Source organism: Perissodus microlepis, chromosome 17, assembly GCF_051167445.1.
Source record: "Perissodus microlepis isolate ML-2025 ecotype Zambia chromosome 17, ASM5116744v1, whole genome shotgun sequence".
In the NCBI taxonomy this organism is placed as follows: domain Eukaryota; kingdom Metazoa; phylum Chordata; class Actinopteri; order Cichliformes; family Cichlidae; genus Perissodus; species Perissodus microlepis.
Window position 1 is genome coordinate 21,269,319 of NC_140477.1, and position 11,018 is coordinate 21,280,336.

Genomic DNA, 11,018 nt, shown 5'->3' on the forward strand with positions numbered 1-11,018 from the left:
TCTCTTATAGCCTCTGATGGCCCCCACCTAGTCGTAAAATCCTAACATTCACATGTTTTCTAACTCCTGGCTGAGCCTGACTTATGGCCTTGGCTCCCTGTTTTTCTGCTTGCAGAAAACAGGTGGGGGTGAAACTCCTGTGGAATGTGGTCCGTCTCCTCCATTATCAGAAAACAAGGCCCTCTGCACACAATATGCTCTTCTTAACTCAGCAGTATGAAATGTCATGAAACAGTGTCATTCATTCACAGTAAATCAACAGTATAGGATAATATAAACCTATCTAAGAAATGTAATGATTTTCACATTTTTCTTAAGTCAGAAGTATAATGCAAACTAAAACTACATACTGATCATACTCTCTATAATAAGTATGATGTGGCTTACAGCAGTATAATGATTCACTCATATGATATATGATATAACATATGATGGAATAATAATCTCACACATGCTACAACACGTTTATACAGTCAATGTTACCGTGGTTCATATTGCTTTCAAGCTTGAACGCCTGTTTAAAGTCAAGACAGACAATCAGTGCTTCTCAGTGTACTTTGTCCCAGCTTGCATCTTACATCCTATAGATTTACGGATGCGCTCTTAGGTAAACAAGCTCAGATGAGCGAAAGAATTTATTGGTTGCTCGCAGTCATGGGTGTGTGCACGCTTGCCTGAAAAGGTTTCACTGTATTTCCATAACAAGGAAGAGTAACATTAAATAAATTCATTCTTCCAGCGGCACAGCAGAGGACTCTTAGACACACAGGCTAGTACAATTTCAGTTACCTTAAAATGGCAGCAGATTATAAGATGAAATAATCAATTATCATAATCAATCATTATTGTAACTGCTTCAGATATTCAGATGGAGTTTTTGTGTTGATTTTATATAATTATAGTAAAGCTCACATATTTTTGCCTTTTATGTTTATTACTTTTAAATTTGTCAGAAGTGTGGCACTATTTAACTGGCAGTGTGTCTATTTTAACACTAGCACACAGGAACCAGTTCTGTAATGTGTGACTGGTTAATCAGCGCACTTCTTTTCTACATTTGCATGTTATTTTTATCTAACAGTAACATTCCAGTGAGATCAGGGTTCAACATCTAAGTACACTTTGGCATGCAGACAGGAGCAGGCAGTTTTTAAACCTTCCAGTGAGTAGATGATCTACTCTAACTCCTGAGCTCATTTTTTTGTCAAGCCAAACATGGGTACAATCAGAGATGGGCAGTAACACATGTAATCAGATTACTTTTTCCAAGTAATGAGTAAAGTAAGGGATTACTATTGCAAAAAAGTAATTAGATTACCCTTACTTTCCCGCAAGCATGCTGCATTACTGCGTTACTACACTGTGATTTGGTTTGTGAGTGTCTCATGACAATGACATAAGCAAGTGCGACGTTCATGGTAAAAGACATGGGCAGATCAACAATGGATAATATATAGAGGGCGGGAGAGAGTACGACTGTGCAGCATTTAAAGCATGGAAGTACTGACCTTAGTTTGAGTTTGATTCTGTAAAATGTGACAAAAACATTAGTGTCTGCTGTACACTGTGTGAGAAGTAAACTTCTTTTTACAGAGTAAAAAACCCCTAAACTACGGAGCAAGTATCTAGCACGCTGCCACGGGAATGTGAAATTCACAGAGAAACCCCTGGATCTCCCCACTGACATGACCGCTGCAGCATTGGGCAAAGCTCCGGCTGTTCCACTTTTTTAATAACTAAGTAACTAATTACTTTTGAAAATAAGTAATCAGTAAAGTGACGTGATTACTATTTTGGAGAAGTAATCAGTAATTAGTTACTAATTACTTTTTTCATGTAACTTGACCAACAGTGGGTACAATAGCCATATTCATGTATTAGATGCTTTTTATTGCCAATGTTTGAAAAGATGTTACAATTCATCAGCCGTTCCCAGAGTCAAGAGTTCTATACCCCACTTAAAAACCAGAAAATCCTACGGCACACTTAAATCTTCAGTCTAATCAAAATACAAGAAAATGGATTTATGTAATGATATATTACCTTAAACATTTATGAAGAAAAAAACATACAAACAACATAGACTGCTGTGTTAGGAGACCTGGGACGTTGACCCAGAGTTTAGAGTTTTCTTTACTATTGTACTTTGATTCTGCAATTATTTATTGTTTCTAGTCTTTTGGTTTCTTTGTTAATGTTGTGGTTTCTGTCTGTGTTTCTTAGTTGCTCTGTCTCCCCTTCCTGCTATGTCCCCTTGTCAAGTCCACGTCTCTGTGTTTTACTTTGAAAGTCCATGTCTAATGTTAATGTATCTGGTTTTGCTTCCCATGTCTCATTAGCCCTGATTTGCCCCAGCTGTGTTTCCCTCCTGTCTCTCATTCCCTAATTGCTCCCTCTGTGTATTTAAGCCTTGTGTTTCTCTGTGTCAGTGTCGTGATCTACTATTATTCTGTACTGTGTGTTCTGTCTGCCAGCCTGCCTGTTTCATTTTTGATATTTTTTTTTAGTTTAGTTATGGTTTTCAGCAAAGCTGCTTCAAGTCTACTTTTTGTCTCCAAGAGTCTGCACTTTGGGTCCACCAATCCTACCTGCACACAGCCTTTACTTGACATGCTGGCTATTGATTGCTAATATTACCCTATGGTAGCTAGGAAAGTCTGGCCCCCGCGTCCTGACAATGATAGCTAAAAAAATATGGATTGGTGGATGGATCTGAACTTTAGTGCATTATGTGTTATTTTACTTCCCTTCACACAAAAAATAATAATTTTAGGCATGCAAAACATTTCTGAAACCTACAATTTCACACACACAGTGTTATTAAACATATTTAAAATATATGAATTTTTTTATGTTTTTAAGAAAAGTTTTGGCTCCGTTTATAACACTGATGTGAATCATTCTCTCTTTTGGCTGCAGATCATCAACATGACGGCTGCCAGCTATCTTCTGACTGAAGAGCAGCTTTTGTGCTGCATCTGTCTGGACGTGTTCAGGGATCCCGTCACACTCCCATGTGGACACAACTTCTGCAAAGACTGCATCACGGAACATTTGAATTTTAATTCCCAGCGCAAGTGTCCCATGTGCAAAGAGCAGGTGGATAGGAAATATAAGCTCGGTGTGAATACTTTCATATCTGAGATGGCTGTTCAGTTTAGAAAAACTGTTGGAAAGAAAGCTGATGATAGCTCAGAACAACACAATGCCATACAAGAAAAAGGTTCTTATGATGCTCCTGCTGCACCTAAACGGACATCCCTGAAGTCCTGCCTGTTCATAATTCTTAGCTTAACCTTTCTTACACTCTTCTTTGTAGCTAATCTACATTTTCATCAAACAGTGTCCATCTTAAAAACTCACAAGCTGTTTAATTCTGTGGCGAAAGAAGAAGACAGGATGTGTGCTGAGCATGGCAAACCTTTGGACTTCTATTGCAAGAATGAACAAATGATCATATGTCAGTCATGTGTGGACACAGATCACAGATTTCACCGGGTAGTTCCCCTGAAAGAGGAATACGAAGCAAAAAAAACACAACTTGGGATAACAGAGGCTAAAATTCTCCACATGATCCAAGAGAGACAAAGAAAAGTCCACGAGCTCAAACAATCTTTCAAGCTCAGCACAGAAGCTGCAGACAGAGAGACAGCAAATGGTGTTCGGGTCTTCTCGGCTCTGATTAAGTCTCTGGAAAGAGCTCAGGCAGAGCTAATCGAGATGACTGAAGAGAACCAGAAAAGGACAGAGAAACAGACCAAAGTTTATATCACAGAGCTGGAGCAGGAGGCCTTTGAGCTGACGAGGAGACGTGATGAGATGGAGGAACTCTCACGCTCTAAAGACCGTCTTGGTTTCCTCCAGAGCTTTCCGTCCCTGAATGCTGCTCCACCCACCAAAGACTGGACAGATGTCAGCATCTGTCCAGCAATATACGAGGGAATCACAAGGACAGCTTTGGTGAAAGCTGTGGATGAGCTGACAGAGACCATCAGAAATGAGGTGAAGATGATACGGGACGCTCAGTTCAACAACATTCGGCAGAATGCGGTGGATGTTACTTTGGATCCTGATACGGCACATCCTGCTCTCATCCTGTCCAATGATGGGAAGCAAGTTCATTGTGGTGATGAATGGAAGGAACTGCCAGACAGCTCAAAAAGATTTGAACCTGCAATTTCTGTTTTAGGGACACGAGGCTTCTCTTGTGGAAGACTTTACTATGACGTCCAGGTTAAAGGAAAGACTGAGTGGACATTAGGAGTGGCCAAAGGGTCGGTCAATAGGAAGGGAGAAATTAAACTTAACCCAGAGAACGGCTACTGGGCTATATGTCTGAGGGACAGAAATGAGTACTTTGCACTTGCTGCCCATCCTGTCCCTCTCTCTGTGAATGATCACCCAGAGAAGGTGAGAGTTTTTGTGGATTATGAGGAGGGTTTGGTTTCCTTTTATGATGTAAATGCTGCAGTTCTTCTTCACTCATATACTGGCCAAACCTTCACAGAGAAACTTTATCCATTTTTCAGTCCTGGTAGTAGTGACAGTGGCACAAACACTGCCCCCCTAATCATCACTGCTGTCAAACAGCAAAGATTGGACTAATTTTTTTTTTTTTTTTAACTAGTATATTTGGTTGTTTGGATGTAATTTTGTTTTAGTTGGTGGGTCTTGAGGGTATACTCTTGGTTTTAGGTTTAAAGGAGGCTCACTAAAATCAATGTTTCACTTAGAAAAGCTGACATTTAGAAAGAAATTATTTCAAAGGAATTTTTTATTCAGGTAAATGTATGTATTTTTAGTTTATTTTAGAAAGGAGTATAGGAGTAGGAGTATTTTGGAAGAAATTAAAACAGTATAATTAAACTTTAATGAGCATCTTAACGTCCCCTGTTTACATTGAAATTAAACTTTGCTATTGATATTGTAAATATCATACCATAAAATAACATGTACACAAAATGCGCTAAAATTTCTTATTATTTAATATTGTTTAATATTGTAGCTGGTCAGGGCTGTTTGGGATTTTGACAGCTATGTTCTGTTGTTCCAGGTGGCAGCATTATGTTGCCATGGTTACAGGTGATGCTCTTTTTTTGTTGTTACGCTAGAGCTGCGCCAAGTGGTTGTGTTAGTGTTAGTCTGTTGAATGCTAAACGGTTGTGCTCCCTGGCTAACACTGCGGGACGCCAGACCGGACATTACCTCTGTCTCCTCCTTGTCTGAGCTTGCCACATTGGTGTCAGAAGTGGGATAGTTCACCCTCGCCAGAATGGAGAGAGATATTCAGAGGCTGGAGCAAGCCGTCGAGGAGCAGCGGCCCGTTGCAACAGACGCTAGGACAATGCTTCGTGGGCTGCCTCTGGCGACCAATACGCCAAGCCCCCGACAGCAAGCAGTGATGCCTACAACGCCAGCTAAGGTACCGAAATACAACGGGCTAACTCCGCTAGAGCCCTACCTCTTACAAGTATGGCTAGCTGCGAGGCATAGTGGCTGGAGTGACGAAGAGGCTGCTACACACCTAGCGCTAGCGTTGGAAGGAGATGCACTGCAGGTACTCCTTGACCTAGCCCCGGCAGAGCAGCATGAGCTCCAGGCCCTCACCATGGCACTCGAGAGGTGATTTGGGCAGCGGCACTCCACTGATCAGAGCAGGGAGCAGCTGACCAACCGGAGCCGCTGGACAGGGGAGAGCCTGGGCACCTTTGCAGCTGATGTGTTGCTATATGCTCGTCGTGGCTACCCGGAGTTCCCAGCAGCAGCCCGTGAGGAGCTTAGCCTGCATGCTTTTCTGCGAGGACTCTTTCCAGGTGCCCACCCCAAAGACCAGAACTACGTGGCCTCAGGGAAACGAGAGGGGGAGCGGTGTAGCGAGGGGACCACCGCTCCAGCTTCCTGCCCCCCTCCAAGAACGATGCACGGTGGTGGGCCTAGTCGGGCACATCAAGGGACTCTACCTGAGCTGCTGTGTTGAGGATCAGCCCTGCCGGGCCCTGGTGGATACGGGGTCTACCATTTCCCTAATATGACCTGGGGTGCTCCCTAGGACGTCCGGGCCGCTTGTGATGGGTTGGTCACCCACTGACACCCAGCTGATGACGGTGACGGGGGAGAGGACTGACATGCGGGTGAACAAACCGTTGCGGATCTGAGTGAAGGATCTGGAGGTGGTGCATGACTTCTGGCTTGCTGACATCCAAGACCAGTGCATCATCGGCCTTGATCTGCTGACCTGCTGGGGGGCCTGCATTGACACTGCGAAGCTGGCGATCACTCTTGGTACAGAGACTCTGGCCCTCCAGTGCAGTCAAAAGCAGGGAACAGAGGAAACCAGAGACAGACAAGCCGGGCTTCAGGCAGCTGCCCCTCAACAGACTTCGGACGCCGGTGGCTCTGGACCATCTCTACTCACCTCAGCCCCAGTCTCTAGGCCCGACAAACCTCCCTCGACCAAGACAACCCAAGCTGTTGATGACCTGTGGCCGCGCCAGTGGTTGAGGTGCCTCCTGGACGAGAATGTGGACATCATTGCCGCTAGTGACAGAGACTTCAGGCAGATGCGGCTGGTTCAGCACACCATCGACACCGGCTCTGCTCAACCCATCTGTCTGCGCCCACACCAGCTGCCCTTCTTGAAACGACAGGGGGAGCGGGCCCAGGAGGCACTGGGCGTGGCTAGTGCTCGGGCCACAGCAAGCGGAGAGGGATGGCTCTCGTTGACCATGCAGCAGCTGATGCGGGAGCAGGAGGCTGATGCGACGTTGGTTTAAGTGGGGGCCTGGCTGGAGGCGGCACGACGCCCAGGCTGGACATGGGTATCAGGACAGGGGCCCGAAGTGAAGGCCTACTACTTCCAGTACAACAATCTGGAGACCCACGACGGCCTCCTATACCGGAGATGGTGGGCAGCCAGTCAGGGCAAGGGTCTCCTGCAGCTGTTGGTACCTCGGTCGCTGCGGTCACAGGTGCTCGAGCTTGTCCACGGCTTAGGGGGGCCGGCCACTATGGGAATGCCAAAACTCTCCGCCGTCTCACGGGATGGTTCTACTGGCCTTCATGTGCACTGCTGTGACACCTGCACGGCACGGAAGGGCCCCACTTAATGCTCCACTGCCCCCCTGCAGCAGCACCGGGTGGGGGCCCCGATGGAGAGAGTGGGAGTGGACGTCCTAGGGCCTTTCCCCGTCACCGAGGCAGGGAACCGGCGCGTGTTGGTGGCCATTGATTGCTACAGGAGGTGGAGGAAGCGGCCGCGGGTGGTTCATGACCACAGCTGCCAGGCCAGCACCGGAGTTCGACTGAAAGGAGCCTGCAACACCAGGTGCCGAGGGGGAGCTTTCGTGCCTGGCGACAAGGTTTGGGTGTACTGCCCAGTTTGCAAGAGAGGAGTGTCCCCCAAGCTCTGCAGTCACTGGCAAGGGCCAGCGGAGGTCGTAGAGTGGCTAACAGAAGTGGTGTACCGGGTCCGCATGCCGGGCCCGGGGCGCATGGTGGTGTTGCACCAGGACAGACTCTCACCGTACCAACCGCTCGCTCCAGCAGCCACCAGGGCAGGGGATGCTGGTTGCACCCCATGTGCTGATCCAAGTGACTCTTCCCCTGCCGGTCGAGATTGGTCGGTGCGCCGAAAGAAGACACATGGACATTTGCAGGACTTTGTGTTGGGTAATGGGGTTGTCGGGGATGACTGACCCCTTAGGTGGGGGCTATGTAGCAGGTCAGGGCTGTTTTGGGGCTTTGACAGCTATGTTCTGTTGTTCCAGGCGGCAGCATTGTGTTGCCATGGTTACAGGTGATGCTCTCTCTCTGCGACTGTGTGTTTCTGGGTGGAGAGAGCGCCTTTTTTTGTTGTTACGCTAGAGCTGCGCCGAGCGGTTGTGTTACCGTTATGTGTTCATCTGTTGAATGCTAATAAACGGCTGTGCTCCCTGCTAACACTGCGGGAAGCCAGACCAGACGTTAACTCTGTCTCCTCCTTGTCTGAGCTCGCCACAATATTGATGTTTCTTTATTTTACTGTATTTCCAATTTAGGTACTATTAAGTATTAGTAAGTATTTTAAAGTAAAACTTAAAGCACAAGTCTTGGGTATTATTAAGAAGTATTATTTATATAGATATTTTGTACCACATACTGAAAAAAAGTTTATTTTGTAGCATGAAAGCCACATACATGTCCTCATTGCCCTTTACAGACCCACTAGTAATATAACGTTGTAGTGAATGTTTTTTTTTTTTTATATTATAATAAAAGTGTGAATATAAACATTTGAGCGGTTTTGTCACTCCGGCTGCAAGATGAATTTGGGAGGGGGTGCCAATAGTACTACAGTCCCAATCAAAAGTTTAAGACCACTCAAAAAAAAAAAAAGCAAAAAAATGTAATATTTTGCATGGTTGGATCTTAACAAGGTTCCAAGTAGAGCCTCAACACTCATCAAGAAGAAATGGGAGTGAGACAAAACATTTTGAGGATGCAATTTATTGAAAACAATGCTTAAACTAAAAGAGGCTGTTTTACAGCTATTCAAAAGTCTGTTTAATAATGACTACCTGGAGTTGTTACTACAGCTTAGAACTGAATTGGTAAAAGGAAATGTTGAAAGCCAGGACAATTTTTGTATGATGCAAGTTTATCTAAGAAAGGCAACCCAAACAGTAGCAACAAACTGCACTTCTGTCTATGTCTCGTACCAATGATATGTCCAAACAGGAAAAACCCATTTCTCCTCCAAACTGTGAAGGAGCCTCTCCACAAGGGGCTTTACTGATCTAGCTATGACAGTCTTAGGACAGGGGTCTCGAATTCCAGTCCTCGAGGGCCGGTGTCCTGAAACTTTTCCATGTGTCCCTGTTGCAACACACCTGAATACAATTAGTAGGTCATTAGCAAGACTGTAGAACTTGACTGCATGCTGAGGTGGCAGTTCAGACATTTGATTCATGTTACAGTAGCTCATGAGTGAATGAACATGGTGCAATAAAAGTACTTTTAGAAGTAAATTTTCCCAAACACTTACATTTACTTAAATTTACTTGAGTAGGGTTAGGGGTTGCCACTTCAGCATGCAGTCAAGTTCTATAGAGTCTTGCTAACAACCTACTAATTTTTTTCAGGTGTGTTGCAACAGGAACACATGGAAACGTTTTGGGACAACAGCCCTCGAGGACTGGAGTTTAAGACCCCTGTCCTAGGAGAACTCCACCAACCTCTCTCTTGGAAAATGTGACCAAATTCAGTTATGTCCCTAGTCGCTGAGTTTTAGGATATAATCTACCTTTTACAGTGGTATTTCTTCAAGCACTTCTTGTGAGCCATACATTTTGCCAGACTAACTTGAGTGCAGCTGAACACGTGCAGAACACAGATTGACCAGACCATTTTCTCTGAGTGGTTTGCCTGACTCATCCTTACTGTATTATCTTCAGCTGTTTTATTATGTTCAGGTTTTGCTGTGACACTCCCTGCATTCAAATGTAAGTCCTTACCTGTGAGGTAAGTACCAAAAAAAAACTGAATTTCATGGCAAGTTGGTCATAATAAGGCTCCACTCCCTCAGCCAGTCTGCCTCACTTCTTCCTCACAAACCCAAGCCACAAACTACAGACCACACCCTGCTGTCACAGGTGGATTTAAAAATTGAAGCTAACACTTGGCTGAACTGAAAATAATCTGTGGCAGCAGCTGTGGAATGCTTGCTGCATTTAAAAGTTAATCCTAACCTGTCAGGTAAGTGTCAAGAAAACCCATCAGATAAGTATGATCAGATAAGCAGCCGATGTGCAGTTGGTTCCTAGGGTGAGGCCACCGAGCCTCAGTTCACGTTTGCACTCGAAACAGTTTCTCGCATCGAGCTGCCTGGCGTCCGGCAGGTTCCTGCATCTGTCCCGGTTCCTAGGATGGGAACGCTTCCTGTCACTTAAATAATTCGATCTAAAACTACCCCTCTGACACCATAACGTTCCAGTTTTCTTATTAATATGTCATGATCTATAGTGTCAAATGCCTTTGTCAAGTCTGTGAATAACCCAACTACATATTGCTTTTTGTGATGTATTCTATTGAATCTAATAGTGCCAATGATGTTGATCTGCTTGATCTGAATCCATACTGACTCTCGGTGAGTAGATTATGTTTATCTATAAATTTTTCCAGTCGGTTGTTAAACAGTTTTTCAGGAATTTTTGAGAATTGAGGTAGTAAAGAGACAGGCCTGTAGTTTGTGAAATGGTGTTTGTTGCCAGATTTGTATAGAGGTATAACTTTTGCTATTTTCATTCTGTCTGGAAATTGACCAGTTTGAAATGATAAATTACAGATGTATGTAAACGGTTTTATAATAGCCTCAATGACTCTTTTAACCACTATCATATCAATATCATTACAATCCAAAGATTTCTGATTTTTACATTTTTTGACAATTTCATTTTCATTTTCATTTTCATTTTTTGACAAATTTCACAACTTCATTTTCATCAACAGCTGTGAGAAACATAGAATTTGGATTACTGTCTATCAGTGTATCCAGTTTTTCCTGTGCTTTCCCAGGATCAGTGATTGTTCTTGCTAAATTTGGTCCAGCAGTTACAAAGAATTCATTGAGACTATTTGCCACAACATCCATATTGTATTCTTCATGGTCATTACAAATGAAATACTTGGGATAGTTCTTTTGTCCATTTTATAACACTGTTCAGTATTTCCCATAATCTTTTAATATTATTTCTATTTATATCTAATTGCTTCATATAGTATTCCCTTTTACTATATCTAAGTATATTAGTTAACCTATTTTTATATCTTTTGTATCAGGTTTCAGCATCTTTAGTTCTCTTTCTTAAGAAATCTCTGTATAGAGCATTTTTCTTTATACATGTATTTTGCAGACCTTTTGTTATCCGTGGACAGTCCATATTTTTATGTTTCCTACTATATTGCTTTATTGGACAGTTGGTATTATACAGTAATGTAAATATTCTAAGGAATTCATTATACGCACTATTAACGTCCTGTTC

The 11,018-nt window shown here is 43.8% G+C and overlaps 1 protein-coding gene across 1 annotated transcript; it reads left to right on the plus strand.

Moving 5' to 3' along the window:
* Nucleotides 1-2,923: 2,923 nt before the first annotated feature.
* On the plus strand, nt 2,924-4,605 carry LOC146369557 (nuclear factor 7, brain-like). The gene has a single exon (XM_084910698.1). It carries the CDS (start codon nt 2,929-2,931, stop codon nt 4,603-4,605), a length of 1,677 nt encoding a protein of 558 aa, XP_084766824.1. The 5' UTR covers nt 2,924-2,928.
* Nucleotides 4,606-11,018: the final 6,413 nt, after the last annotated feature.

Bases quoted from the DNA above. Each gene is read 5' to 3' on its own strand.
- LOC146369557 (XM_084910698.1), top strand. From the start codon at position 2,929: ATGACGGCTGCCAGCTATCTTCTGACTGAAGAGCAGCTTTTGTGCTGC.